General features: G+C 35.5%; 1 protein-coding gene across 1 annotated transcript in view; it reads left to right on the forward strand.

Moving 5' to 3' along the window:
* LOC136024690 (uncharacterized) overlaps positions 1–14,909 on the forward strand; it is a 62,803-nt gene extending 47,894 nt beyond the window's left edge. The window contains 6 exon segments of the mRNA XM_065700107.1: positions 3,468–3,606; positions 6,865–7,040; positions 11,070–11,179; positions 12,829–12,882; positions 12,884–12,958; positions 14,781–14,909. Coding sequence (XP_065556179.1) covers positions 3,468–3,606; positions 6,865–7,040; positions 11,070–11,179; positions 12,829–12,882; positions 12,884–12,958; positions 14,781–14,909 — 683 coding nt within the window.
* Positions 14,910–19,263: the final 4,354 nt, after the last annotated feature.

A 19,263-nucleotide genomic window follows, 5' to 3' on the forward strand; every position in this document is an offset into this window, starting at 1 on the left:
CTTAATTTTAATTAATGGTTACTGCCCTTTCGACGTAATTGGAGTAACGGAAACGTGGCTTTCAGAAATTGATGATACTAATGAATATTCCCTCCCTGGCTTTCAAGCTATTCATATTGAAAGAAAATTAACCAAGTCTTCTGGCGACATTTCTCTTTACATCCGGTCATGTCTAAAATTCACCAGGCTATTAGACTGTGAATCCTTATTCTCACAACCTATAAATAATAGATGCATTTATTCAATAATCGTAGACATAAGTGTTGACGAGAATTCTTTTATTTTTTCATTACTTTATAAACCCCCCTCATTTCCGACCCCTTTCTTTTGTAATCTGTTTGATGATTTTTCTAGTTTTATTAATTTACCACAAAAGAAGGCAATAGTTTTTGGGGACTTCAATTGTAATTTACTAAGTGTTAGCAATAATAATGATTGTGATACCTTCTTTGGAACATTCACCTCAAGTGGTCTTCTTCCCACAATCCTTTTTCCTACTAGAGTTGATCCTATGAGGTCTACAGCTACTGTAATTGACAACATTTTTGTATCCACTTCCCTGGGAAATCTTTTCTGACCTGTCAGATCGCTTTCTAATCTATCTCTCCCTACCCTCCCTACCAGCTACTCAACCCTCTAGAACTAATACCCCTACCTATAATAGAATAAATAATACTGTGAGTATGAACTGGTTCACGGATCGTTTGAAATCCTTCGACTGGTCCAAGGTTTTGGATTGTCAGGATGTTAATTCAGCCACAAATGGTTTTACACAGGGACTGGGTGATCTTATCAGTCCAACCTTTCCAGTTCGTAAATCAAAACCGAAAAACTACCTAAATACGCCCCTGGATGTCCAATAGCCTGATAATCTCTTCATACCGAAAAAATGACCTATATAAGTTAGCTTGCAAGACCAGTAACGTTATTGACCTGACTAATTATAAAAAATACAAAAACTTATATACCAAACTCGTCCGGGAAGCAAGAAAAAACAATTATTATTCAAAAATCTCTCACTGCAAAGGGAACTTGCAAAAAATTTGGTTCACAATAAATGAAATATTCTTTCAAAAAAAGGAATTCAAGATCTGTACCAAGTAACCTTCAGTGGCAGATTAATTTGTTAAAATTCTCTAAATTCTTATTCAATTTGCTTTAATTACCCATGTTTTCTCTTTTCTTTTTTTCGCTCTTCTTCATTTTCATTTTTTTGTTGTTATGGTCCTCAACAAGTTCGCTTCTAGGATCTGTATTATTATTGGTGTTATGTTTTTTTTTTTTTTTTTTTTGAATAAATTGAATTGAATTGACAGTAGTTTCAGTGCCCATATTAATTCAACCGTCCACAAGGCTAATGCAAGTCTTCTCAATGCCTACATGTGTTATGCTCGCCCGTTGATATGAATGCAGTATGATATGAATCATATCATATCATACCAAAATTCAAAACAACTTAGAAAAAAAATATCCAACAACAAAAGAAACCCGTTTTTCAAAGAAATGGTAGAGGACCAGTAGGGTAAAAAAAACGCAGAGAATTCCCAATCTATTGTCTAAATAAAGAATTGATACAAATTTGCTTGTAAACAAATTTACAAATAAATGAACATATATAACAAAAAGCTGTAATAAAAAAAAACAGTTTCCAACAAGAAAATTCTAGACAAATAGCTATTAATAGATTTTTTTTTACATATTAAATAATAAAAAATAATTTTTTTTGTAACTGAAAATAAGGAGTAACATTAAAACTCAAAGCGAACAGAAATTATTTTGTATATTGGTTGCGACCTCCTCAATACCTTGCTCTTTACGCTGTCCCAATTTTTTAAGAACAACTCTTGAAACACAAGGGTAGTTTACTTAGAATAGGATGCTTTTTTTAAAAGTTCTAAAACTTTAGCGTGAAGAGCAAGGTAATGAGAAGAGGGACAACCCCTTCACATACGGAATAGTTTCTGTTCGTTTTAATTTTTAATGTTCCTCCTTACTTTCAGTTGAAAAAACCTTTTTTCTTTTTAATTTATTTTCTTATCGTTTTTCAAATAATCCTGGTAAATCTGGCTCGCCCTCCATGAAAATTCCCTCCCCTAACAGGAAAATCCTCTGTGGAAAGTTCCTCCCGCGTAAAATACACAACCCACCTTAAAACACACAACCCATCGTAAAATTCCTTGCAGAAGATTCCGCCTGAGAAATTCTCCTTGGCCTACTTTTATTTTAAAAAGGCTTAAGTTCTATTCGTTTTTCTCATCACTCCGAAAATTCCCCCTTCCCTGGAAATTATTTCTTGGAGATCCAAATACGATGAACATTTCCCCTGGATATTCCCTTGGAACATCTTCACGTGCAAAATTGAGTAGGCAAAAATAAATAAGACAAATAAAAGGAATTCAGTATAGGAATTCCGTCCAATCCCCCCAATCTAAAATTTCCCTGGAAAGTTCTCCCTTTATGGGAAAATTTTCACACAAAGGGTGCACATAAAGCTCAAATTACCATACCTTAAATTACACTGCTGGCAAGATAAGGTGGCAGTGGCTTCCTTTATATTTCATGCTGATACTATTGTGTCAACTTTAATTCCTTAAGATACCTGAATTTGTGTTTGGTGTATATAGTATATGAAGGGCAATCGCTCTTACCACATTCTATGAAAACTACGCTTATGCCCAAACTAAAGGATTTTTTTTCTTTTTTTTTGTAAAAAAAAATATGATGATGGATTAATTTTGAGTATGTTATAATTTACAAACTTTCATTTTAGTCAGTGTTCTAGAGAGTTAGGTAGTACTGCTGGAACACGAAATTCGCTATTTTAGCAAAACTGGAGAAACTAATTACTTTACTTTCTGCAAATGAGTCTTGTAGAGGATAAACAAGACAAGACATCTTGACTTGCTATGGTAGGAGTTGGTGCAGTAATTGTTTTTTTTTATGCGTATTTTTTTCCTCCTTCTTTTCTTTTTACTCTACTTCATCTTTTCATGTCATGTTAACAATGGGTGTTTTATAAATAAATAAACACTCAATAAGATTATTTGTCATCTCCTATACTCTAATGTGAAAATGATTTAATCGTTTTCTTTTTCTTTTTAAACATCTATCTTTTATTTTAACCTATCTTTAGCATCTATTTTAATTACAAACAGCCTTCGTCTTACATTTATTGGGTGTTATCAAATTTCCAGCGTTTTGAGGCTGGTCCCCCTTGGCTTGTGCGGCAAAGGGGGGCAAACGCAAAGTTATCAGGAAAATTGTATTTGGAAACTTTGCATCTCCAAACTTACCTTTTTTCTTCTTTTCTTTTTCTCTTTTCTTTTAGTAAGGTCAATTAATCAAATCTGCCTTGAATATGAGGTATTCTTTTATTTAAACCTAATTTAAAAACAAAATAAATCATGCATATTTTACTGTAAAAGTGAAATCACTCGAAGTTGTCTATGCTTTCTTTTTTCCTACAGCAACGGGCACTGGCCAGTCAAAGAAAAAAGCCAAACATGCTGCAGCAATGATAATTCTGGAAAAAATTAAGACTGCAGTTGCTACAAAAGCAATGGCCGAAGCCGGGGAAAGACTGAAAGGGTTGAACTTACCCTTAGAGTAAGAAATTTGTCTTTAAATTTTTAATATACTCTCCAATGCCTATTAAAAGTCTAAATGGTCGAAAAGTTCTCTCTCTCTCTCTCTCTCTCTCTCTCTCTCTCTCTCTCTCTCTCTCTCTCTCTCTCTCTCTCTCTCTCTCTCTCTCTCTCTCTCTCTCTCTCTCTCTCTCCTCTCGCTCTCTCTTCCTCTTTCTCAAACTTTGGAGAAAAGAAGAATAAAAAAGAGACCAAGCCCTTTGTAAAGTTACAGTGAAAATTGAATGTTTACCAATACCTCAGAAAGGGCTTCTTTTTTTTGTATTTTTTAAGGTTTGTCTTTTGTATTTTACCTTGGAATTTTATCTACAGTTTATTCTTCTTCATTCACTAAGGAAGGCCGAGTGGATGTTTGATCGAAATATTTGCATTTTCTGTTTTTGTTTTGGTTTTTTCTTGAATTGAAAGTGCTCCATAAAAACTGCAGTTTTTCTTGTGCTCTCAACTAAACACTACGATAAAAAATTCTTTATTCGTGATGTTAAGAAAATATATATGTATCAGATTTTCGTAGCTACTTCATGTGTTGCTACGTCCCAGTTTTCACTCCTAGTAGCTGGATCCTAGAACGCATGTAAAAGTTTTTTTACGCCTTAAATATGACTTTATTTAATGGAATATGAGGTAAAATCAATAGCCAGTTAAAGTGGTCTTTTGTACAACAAGTATGCAAGGCTAGCTACAAAAAACAAACAAACATCGCTATAAGGAATTGACTAATACGACTTATCAATAACCTTATTTGTCAGTCTTAAATGAATCTTTGAGGTAAAAGTATCGCTTCTCCCAACCAGAATTGTGTGTTTGAACTTTTGCACGAGAAAAATGTAGAAAATGTTTCAATTTCTTGATAAAGTAGATAATTTGTTGAGAAGCTTAAGAAGAGAATGGGAATGCATGCTTGAACATTCATTTCATCAATATATGGCTGTCAGCTTAAGCTGCAATTGATAATTACTCCTAAAGGCTGGATTTTTGTACCTTGAGTTTCTTGTAGGATAAATTGATCTGCAAAATTGAGTATAGAAGGAACATTAATTCTTTCTCGAGGTGGGTTACGTATGGGTGGAGGTATTTTGATTTTAAATAGTACAATGGGTGAACTAATAGGGAAAACTCGAGATCTTGAGGAGAGCAGGTCCAAAGACCTTTCCTAGTATAATTTCCTTGCCTTAACCTTTGCTTGGTTAAAAGTTCAAGTTTTATTTCTTGTGAAATTAGATAATTTTTTGAGAAGCTTAAGAAGAGAATGAGAATGCATGCTAGAAATCTTTTTTTTTATCAATATATGGTTGTCAGCTTAAGCTAAAACTGATAATTACTACTCCTAAAGGCTGTATTTTTGTACCTTGAGTTTCTTGTAGAATAAATTGATTTGTAAAATTGAGTATAGGAGGAACATTAATTGTTCCTCGAGGTGGGTTACATATAGGGGGAGGTGTTTTGATTAACAGGGGGAGTTGTTTGAATAGCACAATGGGGGAACTAATAAGGAAAACTACGAGATCTTGAGGAGAGCCTTCCCTAGACCTTCCCTAGACCCTTCCAAAGATCTTCCCTAGTGTAATTTCCTGACCTTAACCTTTGCTTGGTTAATAGTTTAAGTTTTATTTTTATTATTATTGCATTCTTTGAGTTTGACTCTGACTTTTGTTGTGACTCTGACTTTCTCTTACTCATTTTTAATTATTCACTCGTGACATATTTTTAGCCAAATTGATATTCGTGATTTTAAACATGGGCTGTTGAAGCTGCGTTTTTTGTTGCTGTTTTGTTTGTGCGTGTTTCATGTGTAATAGATTTAGTGTTTAGTTTCTTTTGCACTTCCACGCGTAATAAATGTAGCAAAATAAGACACAAAGATGATAACCAATGGAAAAAACACAGTAACTTTAAACTTACTGGGCAAGAGAAGTCGGAAATCAGCTTTTGTTTCTAGAAAACAGGATGTGTTATAAAAATTCGATTTTAAAGACTGAACTGTTTTCCTGTGAGCTATCTTAGATAATTTGTCACAGACATTAAACCATATTAAGCTAGGAAAAGAACAAAACAGAACGTTTATGAAAGAATGGCACTTCTTTGAAAATGTATTGGTGTTAACTAATCATAGGCAGGTTAAAATACGCAAGTATTATTTGTTTTTTGTGTCTTTTTAAGTTAAATTCCCTAATAATACCTTCAAAACTTTAAACCTTTACCGCGGTGGTTTCCAACCTTTTTGTACCGGCGCCCCCTTTAAAAAAATGGTGCGCCCCCTTTATAAAAATAAATTGTTGCGTCCTGTTAATGTAACTAAAAATAAAATTTCATAAGTACTCAACTGATATTACAGTTTATTTAATGGGCTACAAAATAATATACGATATTATGTAAGAATATAATATATTTATTATAAGAAATATAATAACAAAAAAAATATAATTAATACTACTAGAACAAAAAAATTTAATGCGACGGTTGAGCTTGTTTTTTAGCACAAATTTTCTTAAACCGTGGTATCATTGAAAAAATCGCGGTTCTCAGTTCCTTTTCAATCATTAAGCAAGATCGATACTTTGTTTTTAAGGCAGCTATTGTAGAAAAACCAGTTTCACATAGGTAAGATGCTACAAACGGCAATAAAATTTCTAAAGCTTTGTTTGTCAAAGTATGTAAAATCATCCTTTACTCGTAGCCAAAACGTGTGGATTACGTTTTGGCTACACGTTTTACGTACACGATTACGTATACTGTTGATTTATATTTTTGACACCTGTTGGACTTTTTTAATTTGTATTCGAAAATAATATTTTGGAAATAGCTGCATGCCCCCCTTGCAACAGTCTCACACCCCCCCGGGGGGTGGGACGCCCCACAGGTTGGAAACAACTGCTTTACCGAGACGTAGGACCAGACAATTATGCAGATTTTCAGGAGGGGGACAAATTAGGTTCTGATGTAACACAAAAGATTCATGCATGCAAGTAGTTAGGAACTTCTCTCCCCCACGTCCATCTTGAAATCATTATAGTCTTATATCTTTTCCTTTTCTGCTCTGTTTGTTGTGTATTTTGTCTGCTTTCGGTCTTATCTGAACTCAAGCCCGAACCTGAACCTGGATTGTTGCCTGGCTCCAAGACAGGATGAAGATTTGGAAAAAGTTGAAAGCTTTGAAAGTTGAAGGCATTGAATGCCAAAAAATATCCATAAGGTGCGCCTAAGTTGCCTATGATTTTAGATGTTTGTCTTCACCTGATGATGATGGGATCGATGACAACCCTGTTGGAAGGCTGCAGGAACTGTGTATTGCCAAACGTTTAGCTGCGCCAAGATATCTTATTGTCTCTCAGTTTGGACAGCTCCATAATCCAGTCTTTAATATGACGTGCATTGTGGATGTTTACAAGGAAACAGGTTGGAATTTTTTTTTTTTTTTTTTTTTTTTTTTAATGATATAAAATAATTTCACTTTAGACTGTCCAAATTTAGCGCCCCATATCCTTTTCGCTTTTCTACCTTCAAATGGCTTTCTTTTAGACATACGTTAAAACACTCCGAGACTGTTACACCAAGTTTTTTTGCGAAAACTCGGAAATGCCCGGAAAATTTAGAGTACCTTCGGAGAGTACGAATGGATCATCCAAATGATTTTAACAGCATTAGAGTTTTGCCAAAAAGCGTTACTCCCATTTTTTGGGGAACACGCTTTGACACGTTATTTGATGCTGAATGTAATTATGAGTGCTTATTATAGTTCTAGATAATAATAGGAGACTTTGGTTCTACTTTTATAAATCAAAAGAGATCTCAAAGGGATCTAAATAGATCTCGAGGTCTCTTTAAAGCAAGACTTACGGTAACGATTATATGCCCCTATTCTTATCAGAGGTAATGCCATTAGTCTTCAACGCATTATTTGTCTGTTATTTAACTGTTTCCTTAATCACTTTATTGGGAAGGAAAATCTTAAAAACATTGTTTTATTGTTTATAATTTTTCTTCTTTTTTTTATTATCACGTCGTAATATTTATTTTCTCTTAAGCGTGATACTTATTAAAGTTAGTGTGTGGTTTAAAAGAGGCTAATTACCTGTTTTGGTGGAGAGCCGAGATACGAGCTAGTTTCGTTTTGTATAAATTTTTTTGCATGAAATTCTCAAACCTTTCCTGAATTTTGATCAATAAAGACACCTGTTTGAAACCTTTGCACTTTGTGAGTTTAGATAGCGATAAGGGTTCCTGATTGAGAACAATATTAGGACTTAATTTCTGATTATTAGTTGAAGTGGCTGAAGTTGCCACATTTGGTGTCTCGCGGCGGGATAAGATCCCTGAACTTGGAGAGGCGTTGAACGGTGGATCTGAAATAGGGACAAAGTGTCTACTATTCCTGCAAGTGATCCCGTTTGAAGAGCTTCTGAGTTGATGGTTACTAATTTAATCACGCTAGCGACATTTTGTTGTTTTGTACAATTTTAGTTTTCTGTTTAGGCTTTTGAGAGAAGTCTAAACCTAATCTAATAATTCACGTTACCGACATTTTGCTGTTTTTGCCATTTCAGTTTTCAGTTTAGGCTTTTGAGAAAAGTCTAAACCTAATTAATTAATTCACGTTACCGATAATTTGCTAATTTTTAGAACTGCAGTTTCCCTTTTAGGTTTTTGAGAACTGTCTAAACTTGATTAAGTAATTCACGTTACAAAAATTTTGCTATTTTATAGCATTTTAGCTCTCCTTTTAGACATTCGAGAAAATTTAATACTTTTGCAATTGATTATATCGTGAAACCCGGTGATCAAATTTTTCTTTTTTCCTAATTGTCGACAAACTCGAGTGACATTTTGTCGGTTATTGAGGTGATAAAGAAAGGCAATATTTTCGTAAACCATAGAGAGATTTTGTTTTTTTTTAGTATAAGCAAAAAGCCTTTTTGTAACCTAAAGTGGGTAAAGTCGTATGCCCGAGAATCCTACCGAGTCTGTGAGACAGACTAGGTCTAGTTCACTGGGTCGAGTTCACGTGAAATTACCCGACACCCTAAACGACGGAGCATCCGAAATTTCTTAAAGAGTTCAACTCTAAGACGGAACAAGTATTTCGGTCAAATATAACAGAGGTTGTAGAGGGGGCTGAGAGCTCGGCGAAGGGGATCAGTTATCCATAGAAGGGAGAACAACAGAGTGTGAAGTTTATGTCAGAGGCTATTTCTGAAACAGAGGATAGTAAGGCAAGGATAGAGAAAGCGGAAGGCAAGGTAGGGATGGACATATTGCCAAAGGTTTCAACAAGTATTCAGGCCTTACATAATAAAGAATCCAATTCCAATAGATGCAGCGCAGTTTAATCAGCTTATGACATCGCACATGCAGATTGTGACAGCAATGCAGCCTACAACAGCACAAGCCACAATTAGGCCGTAGCTAATAAAGCTGACAGATAGTGACGAAAAACACTCATTTTTATACATGTTTGAGAGTACTGCGATGGCAAACGGCTGGCCTAGGGAACAGTGGGCTACACGGCTGTATCCAGTTCTATCTGGTCCTGCATTAGAGAAAATGCCATGTTCATCGGCGGATACATCTGCTGATTATGATGTGGTTAAGACTGTAATATTTGAAGTATTCTGTCACAAGTGAAACCAACTTCAATAGATGGTTCAGTCTAACATCCCTAAGAGTGCAGGCTGAGAACCTGGCGGCAATAAGCACCCGACCAGCCAGAGTGGTTGTACCATTGAAGGGTGTAGAAGAAATTTTTAAGCTTTTAGAGGTGGACAGTCTATGGAGGCAGTACATTACCATCTGCTGGTAGCCCTTCGTGAGAGGCAGTTTAAAACTCTTGAGGAAGCTGTTTCTTTTAGGGAAGCTAGTGCCCTAGCTCGTAAAACAACGAAATATTGTTTGAAGACGGGTGGCTATAACAGGAACCAGCGTCCGGGCAAGGAAGGAAGGAAACAGAGGAGTTTTGACGGCAAGCGTAAAGGAGGGGAGAGCAGTCATCAAGTGAGCTGAGTCCTAGGAAGGAAGCTCGCGTGAGAGTCGTGGAGTAGGAAACAGGAGAGCCTGCCTTGTGTGTGATGAAACCTCACACTTTGCGAAGAACTGTCCAAGGAAAAAGCAGCCAGAAAGTACGCGACAGGGTCTCCTGGCTGAGAGCCTGAAAAGGCCCGATCACCAGAAGCCGGCAGGGGGAGCGGTAGTGCTCCATGGTAATGTAGATAGAAGGAATTTTGGAATGCTGTTGAACAGTCGAGTGGACATAACAGTAATCGGAGTTGGTCCAGAAGATTCACGTTGCTGTGTGGAGTCAGGACGCTTAAGATGTGTACATGGCGACACATACGAATATCCTACGGCAGTAGTTGACGTACGGGTGGAACAAGCAGATGGTTCGCTTGTTGAGCTTCCAGTGAAGGTTGCAGTCTCGGATTGGATCCCAAAGAAGTTCCTGGTAAGTTGAAATTTTCCAGAGTTCTCGAGGCTGGTAGATTCGGAAGTTGAGGTGTTTGTGACAACGAGAACCAAAGCTAGCAAGCTGACTGAGTCACATACAGATATTTCGGAGGCAAGGTAGTTTGAATTTGACTACTCAATGTTTTCTAGAGGAGGAAAAGTGCAGAAGATTCGGGGATTAAGCGTAGAGAAAGAAAGGCCACTTCTCAGAGCAAGTCAGACGGAGAGGAGGCTCCGATGTAACCTCGACAGAAAGGGAAAAGTTTTGCTGAGTTCAGAGGATGGATAAGACCTTGCAAGAATTCTGGGTGTGGGCTAAGGCCGAACCTACAGAGGCAAAATATTTCATTGTGAGAGATGAGATCCTTTACCGAGTTGTCAAGGAGAAAGATTGGGACGAGCAGAAGTGGCAATTAGTGGCTTCTTCAGCCTACAGAACAGACTTGCCAAAACTGGCCCATAATTGACTTATGGTAGGGCATACGGGCAGGCAACGAATTGCTGACAGGACTCTAGAAAGATTCTTTTGGCCGAATATTTATTCGGACGTTGCAAAACATCGTCAACAGTCTCATGACTGCCAGATGACAGCCAGAAAACGCCAGATAGAGAAGATGCTATTAAAACCACTCCCAGTCATTGAAACTCTTTTCCACAAAATAAGGGTAGTGAGTTGAAGGTGTCAGAGAATGTTGATTGATATGTTCAATTGACAGGCTTTCGCTTGTCCTACAATTTATGCTAATCTAATTCAACAAGGGGAGAGCTGTCAGTACAAGTTAGCACCCATATTAATAGCCATCGTCCAAAAGTATTGAACAGATGGAAGCTGTGGAATGATTTCTTACTGACTTTTCAAGTGAGAAATCCTTGAAATACGTTTAATAAGGCTCAAAGTCAGAGAGTATTTCATTTTTTGGGAATAATAGCTACCCAAAATATGGAAAAGTTGCAATGAACTTTTATGTTTTCTTCTTTTTTTTCTAGGTTCGGGGAAATCCAAAAAGCTTGCGAAACGCCAAGCAGCTATAAAAATGATTGAGGCCATAAAAGATATACCCTTGGAACAGCCAGCCATGCAAAATGAGGGTGATGAGGTGAGTAGAGGTGTTACTAGGTAAAAAGGTGGGTATAAGTAACTAGAGGGACTACCGGTCGAAAATGAAAAGACCCATTGCATTTCACTTAATGGCAGGTCCTGTAATTTCTTTGTCTTTTCTCAAAGACAATGAATGTGGTACCCTAGATAGTTAATGGGGTTACATCTCGGGAGGAAGGGGGCTGTACTTTTACCGATCTTCTACAAAAATAAATAAAACCCTTTTCAGATGTAATGCTGCAGTGTACCTGTAACGTTAGATAATTTTTCTTCAGTGAAACTGAAGCAGGTAATCTATAATGTTTTGGTTGGAGTAACCAACCAAAGGGCCACTTGGTTGAGACTTGGTAGACTTCAACCATTGTTGAAGTCTAACAATGAAGTCTGTTTCATTTTTTGCATAATTTATTATTTCGCCTTTCTAAATTTGTCTGGCGTTTATCTTTTCTTCTTGTTACTATCCTTTTTTCTTATCTAAATTGAAGAGACAGTCTTTGATTCAGGCAAAATTTTTGGCAGTTCTCTGTTGTTTTTTTTTACCTTACTAGTCCTCCAACGTTTCTTTGAAAAAGGGTTTCTTTTGTTGTTGGTTGTTTTTTGTTCTAAGTTGGCTGTAATAAACTTTGAGTATGATATGATATGATTCATATCATACTGCATTCATATCGATATGATTCGTATTCGTAGATAAGGGCACAAATTGCTTATGCAGACTTATATGGTAGAAAACTTTTAAACTTTTATAGTAGACGTATTATCTTTTTTTTAATTGGCCTCGTAATCCTCGTGGTCGACGTTATAAATTCAACGATGTTCTGACAATACATATTCAACTATGATGCGAAACAGTTCCGTGGCGAAAATGACCAGCCATAATTACTCCTGGGTGGTGATTGTCAAAAGTAGCTGCCACTCCATTCTTCTTTGCCCCTCGTATGCCAGTAAAAAGCTGACGAAAGCTTTTAAGGACCTGTGTCACTAGAAAGAAATTAGTATTATAATTACATATCTTAACAGCAAACTTTCATCATATTTCTCTCTCCCTTCGTAGATTAAGAAAAATGCAATATCCCCCCTTGCCTACATTCTTGTGAATCGAACCCCTGTTTGGAAGGATAAAAATTTCGTAATTAAAAAAAATATTTGGCAGTTCAATATCCCTTCCCACTGCAAGTACTCTCCTATACTTTTTTGTCCTTCCCCTCTGCCCCTACATTTAGAAAAATACCTTTATGGTGTTATTGAAAAATACCTTTGTTGGTGTATCATTAAAAAAGAATCATAAAACAACAAAGTTCCTCCTTGTGTGCAGCGACCTCTTATTATTGTATATGCATTTGGCTCATCTTGTCAGAAATAATGTGAATTGTTAGGTCTGCACCGTTTCCTCTGTTAAAAAAGTGACGCCTCTGGCGATAAAATGTTTTAATTTTGTCATAGTCGATGTTTTCACCAAAATTCGTCTCGCCAAAAATTTTAGTAGTTTTTTTTTAGTGAATTTCCAATTTTGGAAGTTAAAGCATTTGTTTGGACGTGCTCCCAAATTGCTTCGCACTTACCTATCACTTTATAGCGCTATTAAATAGTGTATAGGCTATTCTTGTAATTGTTGGTTGATAGCAAGAAATGCAAAAATTTATCTTTCAGGTCGTAAATAAAACATTTGATCGCCCTTCGACATCAAAATCTCAGAAATCGGTATGATTGTGATTTAGATATATTACAGTTCCTTTGTGCTATGAAGAATGCTACCAGTTCCGTTATTGAATCTTTGCAAGTATGCATTTATATATTTTTTGTAAAGTATTTGGTGGCTATAAGATAATATCAACAATTATTTAAGTTAGAATTTTCCATATTTATCTGATCCCCTTGAAATTGAAACCGGTCCCCAGATTTGGAATTTCAAATTAAGCAAGAGGAGATCCGTAGGAGGGAACTTTTTTAATTCGCTCCCAATAGAGGAATCTTCTTGTTATTTAGAAGGATTCTAATGTGCTAAAGAAAAGGCAAATGATAGAGGAAAATAAAATAAGTTTGCTTGTTTTGAATAAATGAATGAGATCATTAATTCATTTTTTGTCTTATTCCTCTATGTGTTTCGATATTGACCAAAAAAACTTTTTGTTTCTTAGACTGGGTGGATCCAGGGGGGCAGGTGAACCTTTTCACCCCCCCGCCCTCAGGATTTTTCTGGTGCCGTCATTCTGTTTTTTCCTTTTTTTTTTCTTTTTTTACTCTTTTTTTAAAATAAACTTTTCAGTTTGGGAAATTATTGACATTCTTTTCATATTGGGCCCAGTACCAAAGATTTGTTTCCAGATCCTCCATTGTCATAGGCCCAGCAGCTTGTCCAGAATCCAAAATTAAACCTTTGCGCAATCGGAGGTTGAGACCGTACTTGCGACTAGTGCTTAAACAAAAATAAATAAAAGGGGTATATCTAGTATTTTTACGGATATTATCCAGAATTGCCACCCTAGTGATTTTTTATATTGCCTGAACAAAATCACTAGATTATTGAAGAGAATAACTAAATCAGCCAAAAAAAATACTAAAATCTAGTGATTTTTTTTCTCACTGGGTGGCAACCCTGATATGACCAATCGATGCAGCAAAAGGAATGTATGCACGAATTTTTTTTTTTTTTACGTTTATTATAATGTTTGGCTAGTGTCTTTTTACTGATGCATATGATAGCACCAAATAGATTCATTTTTTTTTGCTACCATATAGTCAATTTTTTATTAGAGTATGTTCATCTTATATTGTAAATTCCGTAAGCGCTGAAATGTTCCATCAGAAGAAAGCATAATGTGTAACGTCTCTCTTGGCATGTTGATAGTCAATGCGTGGTTGACACCTTTGGAAAAATTAAGATGTCAACAGTGTGAATTAAATGAATACGAATCTTAGGTTAAATTAGCCAAGTTATTTTTATCTTTGTAATGTTTAAACTAATTTATAATTTTTGCAAATTAAATATTTCTAAAAGAAATAATTTTCTTCAAATATAATTTACAAAAAAGTAGTATTTTATTTTGCCAATGTTTTTCACATTTGCTGTATAAAATCCCTTGAAGTTTTATTTTTTACACTCTGGTCCTCACTCCAAGGGTATAAAAATATCTTACACAGACTCCTTAATTTTGAAGGTCAAAAATGGCCACTCGGAGTGTATATTCAGTCAACTTCATTTTTGTTATCATAATTATCACAGCTCACAGCTGGACACACAACTCACCTGATACCGTGAAAGATATGTTTCATTACCTCCTTCAGAAGACGTGAACAAATGCCCAGGGAGAGACAAGCTCATACCTGAAGGAGAATTCAGCGTAAGAGTAGGTCAAACTTGAGCATGCAAGAAACAACTTAGGAATGTACGTTAAACCCCATCTGGAAGAAAGCCTTAAGCCCCGGCTGAATGTATAATTTAATACTCTAACTATTTCACTTGTTAAATGAGGAAGAAAAGAATGCTGTTTATTAGAAAAAAAAAATATCGTGACCAACTAAGAAAAATCAAACTGTTCAACATATATACTCGACTCAAATATGCTAGGTGATTTGGAATATGCTACTTTCGGTCCCTGCAGGTTGAAATAGACGTTTCCAAACGGAACCTGGCTTTGAGTATGGAACAAGCTATCAATTTAAACAACGTGTTTGGACCGCCAACATGTTTCGAAATAGGCAGAGACCTGGAGGCACTTGACTGTTGTTAAATAATAGCTTTGAAACTGTATGAGAATTTTATGGCAATAGTTTCGCTGGCTTGGTACTAAAATTGAAATACCACTAATTGATTTTTTTCTTTCGACGGAAAATGGTCCGTTGTATCTGACTTTGGCTTTCAGGTTTTTAATAACATAGCTCAAGATGCCAGTCATATAAAAAGACGCCCGATATTTCTCTTATCTCTAGTGTCTTCGTTTTGATAATTATTTCAGGACAATGGCTAGAAATTGATCTTTAGTACTGAATAAATCTGTTCTTCAAGTACTGGGTCACTTCTTCTTCTTTTTTTTTCTTTTTTATTATTTTCAATGTCTTTTCCTTCATCATTTATTCTCGAGGTGCCTCTAGTCCTTTGTTTAGTTTCATCATAATGTTAGTTAAATTTTTTGGATCTCTGTTTAGAAGAATCAACAGACCATTTCAGTTGGATAGCTCTCTATGAGAACAGTTCCAAATCAACGCTCTAAGCTGAAAAAAAAACTGCTTCTTAAGTACTTTAAAGTATTTAAAGTTGAAATTTGTGTTGCCAGTTGTTTTCTCGTGAAAAAAGAAGACTTTGTAATTAATGAATAGTTAAGGACGTTCGATACCAAAAACGTCAATTCGCGAATCTCAGTGTCGACTGACAGCTTCAAAGACGAAAGGCTCATTAGCGAGTTTCTCCAGCATCACAGGGAGCTTCTGAAGCAACTGTGATAAAAATTAGTAGGGGATCTTAGATATGTCAACAGCTGGAAAGGCTAACTAGAGGTTAGTTTAAAACAAAGAAAACCTATAATATCTTAATAATTGTTAAGTAAAGCACTTTCTATTCAATGTACATATAGCATAAATACTATGCATCCTGTGTCGGCAAAGATTTTAATCAAGGTGTTTAGCACAACAGGAAACTTACAAAGCTGTGAAATTATTCAATGATACTTCTTTTGAGCCAGGGGTGGATCTAGAGCAAATCTTGAGGAGGGGCCCCATGTAACAAGGGTGCCAATGAGCAAAATTTTTAGTAGGGGGGGTGAAGGTGACAGAGGTGCTAATAATTGACCGAATTGACAAATTAATTCTAAAAAAGAGTGGAAAAAAAACACAGGAAAAGAGGGCGCCAGAAAAATCCCCGGTCCCCCTGGATCCGCCGGTGTTTTGAGCTGACTTTTGTTATTTTCCAAGCAGGTATATTAGAACATTTTAGGAAGCTTGAAAAAGCCCTTTCCTGAACTTTAAAATGAAAATTCTGCTTCGTTCAATAAAAAAATCTATTGATGTAAGTTCCATTAAATTTGAATATCTCTGTCTAACGCACAAACAGGAGAGGTTAAAAAGTTTATATAGGATTTTCTGGAAAATAGACCTATGTTTTTAGTTTTCTGTAATCTATTCAGATCTCTTATCAAAGCTATATAAGTTATTGCAAGACCACCCAATCAATTTTGAGTCACAAAAACTAAAATGCTTGCAATGAACGAGATAGGCAGATTCTTTAAGGATTTGAAGAGCCTTAAGGGTTGTACTCTTTTTTTTTACTTTTTTTTTAGTTGTAGATTTTTCCTATTTCTGGTTTCCGATATACAAGCCGTCCTATTTATGGGACATTGGGTTCTTGTGGTATCAAAATATACATAATTTCATAAAATACGTTTTTAATGCCAAAAATTCAATTTAATGAAATACAAAACCAAAACAAGTAAGAAATTAGTGTGGTGAGATGCAAACCAGCCAGTGCACAAGGTTTACTGGTTACACATTGCTCACAGTAGCTCAGTGGCTTTTTCTTGCAGTTTTTGCTTTGGCATCGTCGCGGCTTTTCCGGCTTCACTAAGAAGTGTCGTATTCTATAATATTGTGTGCTAACTGATGGTGCAGAAATTAGTCATCCTTATAACATCGAAGGACTTGGTTCCTCTCTTCTGCAATAGGGTTTTGGAAGGGATCCAGTGACCTCCTGTCTGAAATCTATAAATTTCCTTTTCTTTGTCAACCATCCTATTGAATGGTGTGTAAACATTAATGACAGCCATGCCTAGCAGGCGCACGAGCAGAGTTCAACATTTCTTTCATCTAATAGACACATCATACTTGCTGACAAGCCAATCATGTATATTAACTCCACCCTTGTACCGGTTGTATTCCCTGAATGGATGCGGCTGTTGTACTGCCGTCTTTCTCATCTGTTCCTTCACACTGTTCAACTGTTCTTTGTGGATCTAGGCTGAGATAGTTGGATGCAATAGAGACGACATTGTTATTCCGCCATTTCAAAACCGATATATTGTTTGCTGCATCAAACCGACTACTACTCACTCTTCATTTCTCCTTCTTAAAATATTTGTTGAAAGGGAGAGGACACCTTACAAATTAGTTTTCTCTAACCATCCCAGTCGCTTGAAATCCAACTCCTTTCAGATCACACATAAGAAGATGAATTGGAAATAAATTGTCATAATATACCTCATGTCTGTTTTCATCTTCAACTATATCCGGAAGTCGCTTCACGAGTTGAGACCCTAAGCCATCTTTAGTAGCCCGAGATCAAGCACTAGGCTCTTTTCTCGAGTAAAGATGGAACTGAAGACAATAGCCGTCCGAAGTGCATAGAGCCCATAGTTTAAATCCGAATCGACTTCCTTTGGATAAACTGCTTCAGGCTATGTTTCTCGTAACATTGCACAATCATTTCGTTGATGGACAGGCGCTAAGAGAAAATTGCAAACTGCGTAAAGTTTGCGTTGATTATATCGAAGGGGGCTTAAACTTGAAATCCCTCTGATCTCTGAAGCCTCTAACCGTATTGTTGTCCACGAGGTAGATGTTCTCTTTTATCTTCACTAATCGATTCTTTGACATTACTTGTTTGAGCAAGTCACTTTCAAGATCTTCATTGACTAACCAATATAATGGGAATACACTCTTTTATTGCATAAAAAAAATCAGCATTCCCATGATAACACGGATTTCATCAGCTGGATTTCAACAGTATGTGTAACCGTTTCACGAAAAATGAGATCGAAAAATTTATTGTCTAGAAACAAATCCAAAACCTCTACTTGTGTTTTTCTTCTATTGTTTCTCAGGCTCTCTATAAATACCATTAAAACTATTCACGAATTATTTTATCTGACAATTTAAAGTCAGCTAAAGAGATAAATACAATCAAATGGAATAGCCCCATTGGTCTTTCTAAAATTGTTTTCTGTGAGTAAGTCAATTAACTAGTAATTTGAATTATTTTATCCTGAATAGTTTTAATGATAATTATATTTATGCATAGCTTAGATGTTTAGTTGTTCAATGAAAATATATAATTTTATTAAGTTTCTATCCGGTAACAAACTTTTAGGGTTATATTCTTATATAATTTACTCATTCACTTGCAGTTTGTTTTGTTTTTTTATCCAGTTTACTACCAATGTATGGCAGGGTTTGTTTTTTATTATATCCATCAACAAATTAATTTTGTTATATTATAACAAATTAATTAATTTTATTATTAAATTATTAATTATTATTAAATTAAATTATTATAACAAAAACAAATTAATTTTGTTATATTATATCCATCAACAAATTAAAGTATCTAGAGCTCTATGATGATATATTTTTTTTCGCTCATTTTCTGCTGATTTTGTGTCCACGTTCCTCATTTTCAAACTTAGCGCCTGTTTAGTGTTAAACTCCATAATGCATATGTGGGTCTTTTTTATTGAAACTTGAGTTCTCGGGTTTTTCTATCTGTATTGAGACGTATGTCGTTTTGCAGGTTAGACTTCTCTACTTTAAAGAGTCAAATTTCAGTTTTAGTGTCCTGGGTGCTTTAATAAATTAACTTTCTGTAATTTTTCGCTGTAACCTTTATGAAATAAGCTTCCAACACGATGGATTTGGGACCGATCTTTAGATCCCCAGAATAACTGAACTGCAAAAGGAAAAGAAAATTAAAGTAATGCAATACTGACAATTTGGATATGTTGAGGATTGAGAAATAGGGACTATGAATACCAAATTAATGCAAGAAATTGGTCTCACCACGCAATTTCTCTTTTTCACGATTCTCATACAAAAAGATAATCCGCTGTGAGGTTAGTGTAACTGAATTTTAATGTCATTGAGCGGATAATCAAGATAATTTTAATTTTGTTTTTTCTTATACCCTTTTTTTAACCCAAATGTTATTAAATTAGGCCTTTCTTCTTTTCTGGACGCTCAAATTACACATAGTTAGGCCCATGTTGACTTCACCTTAATGACTGGTCAAAAGAAAAAAAAAACAAAAAAAAAACTGTCTCAAATAAAGAAACGTAGTTGCCTACTCATCAAAAAGATAACATGTTAAAACTAAAATTATTTTAT

The sequence above is a fragment of the Artemia franciscana genome, chromosome 3, assembly GCF_032884065.1.
Source record: "Artemia franciscana chromosome 3, ASM3288406v1, whole genome shotgun sequence".
Taxonomy (NCBI): domain Eukaryota; kingdom Metazoa; phylum Arthropoda; class Branchiopoda; order Anostraca; family Artemiidae; genus Artemia; species Artemia franciscana.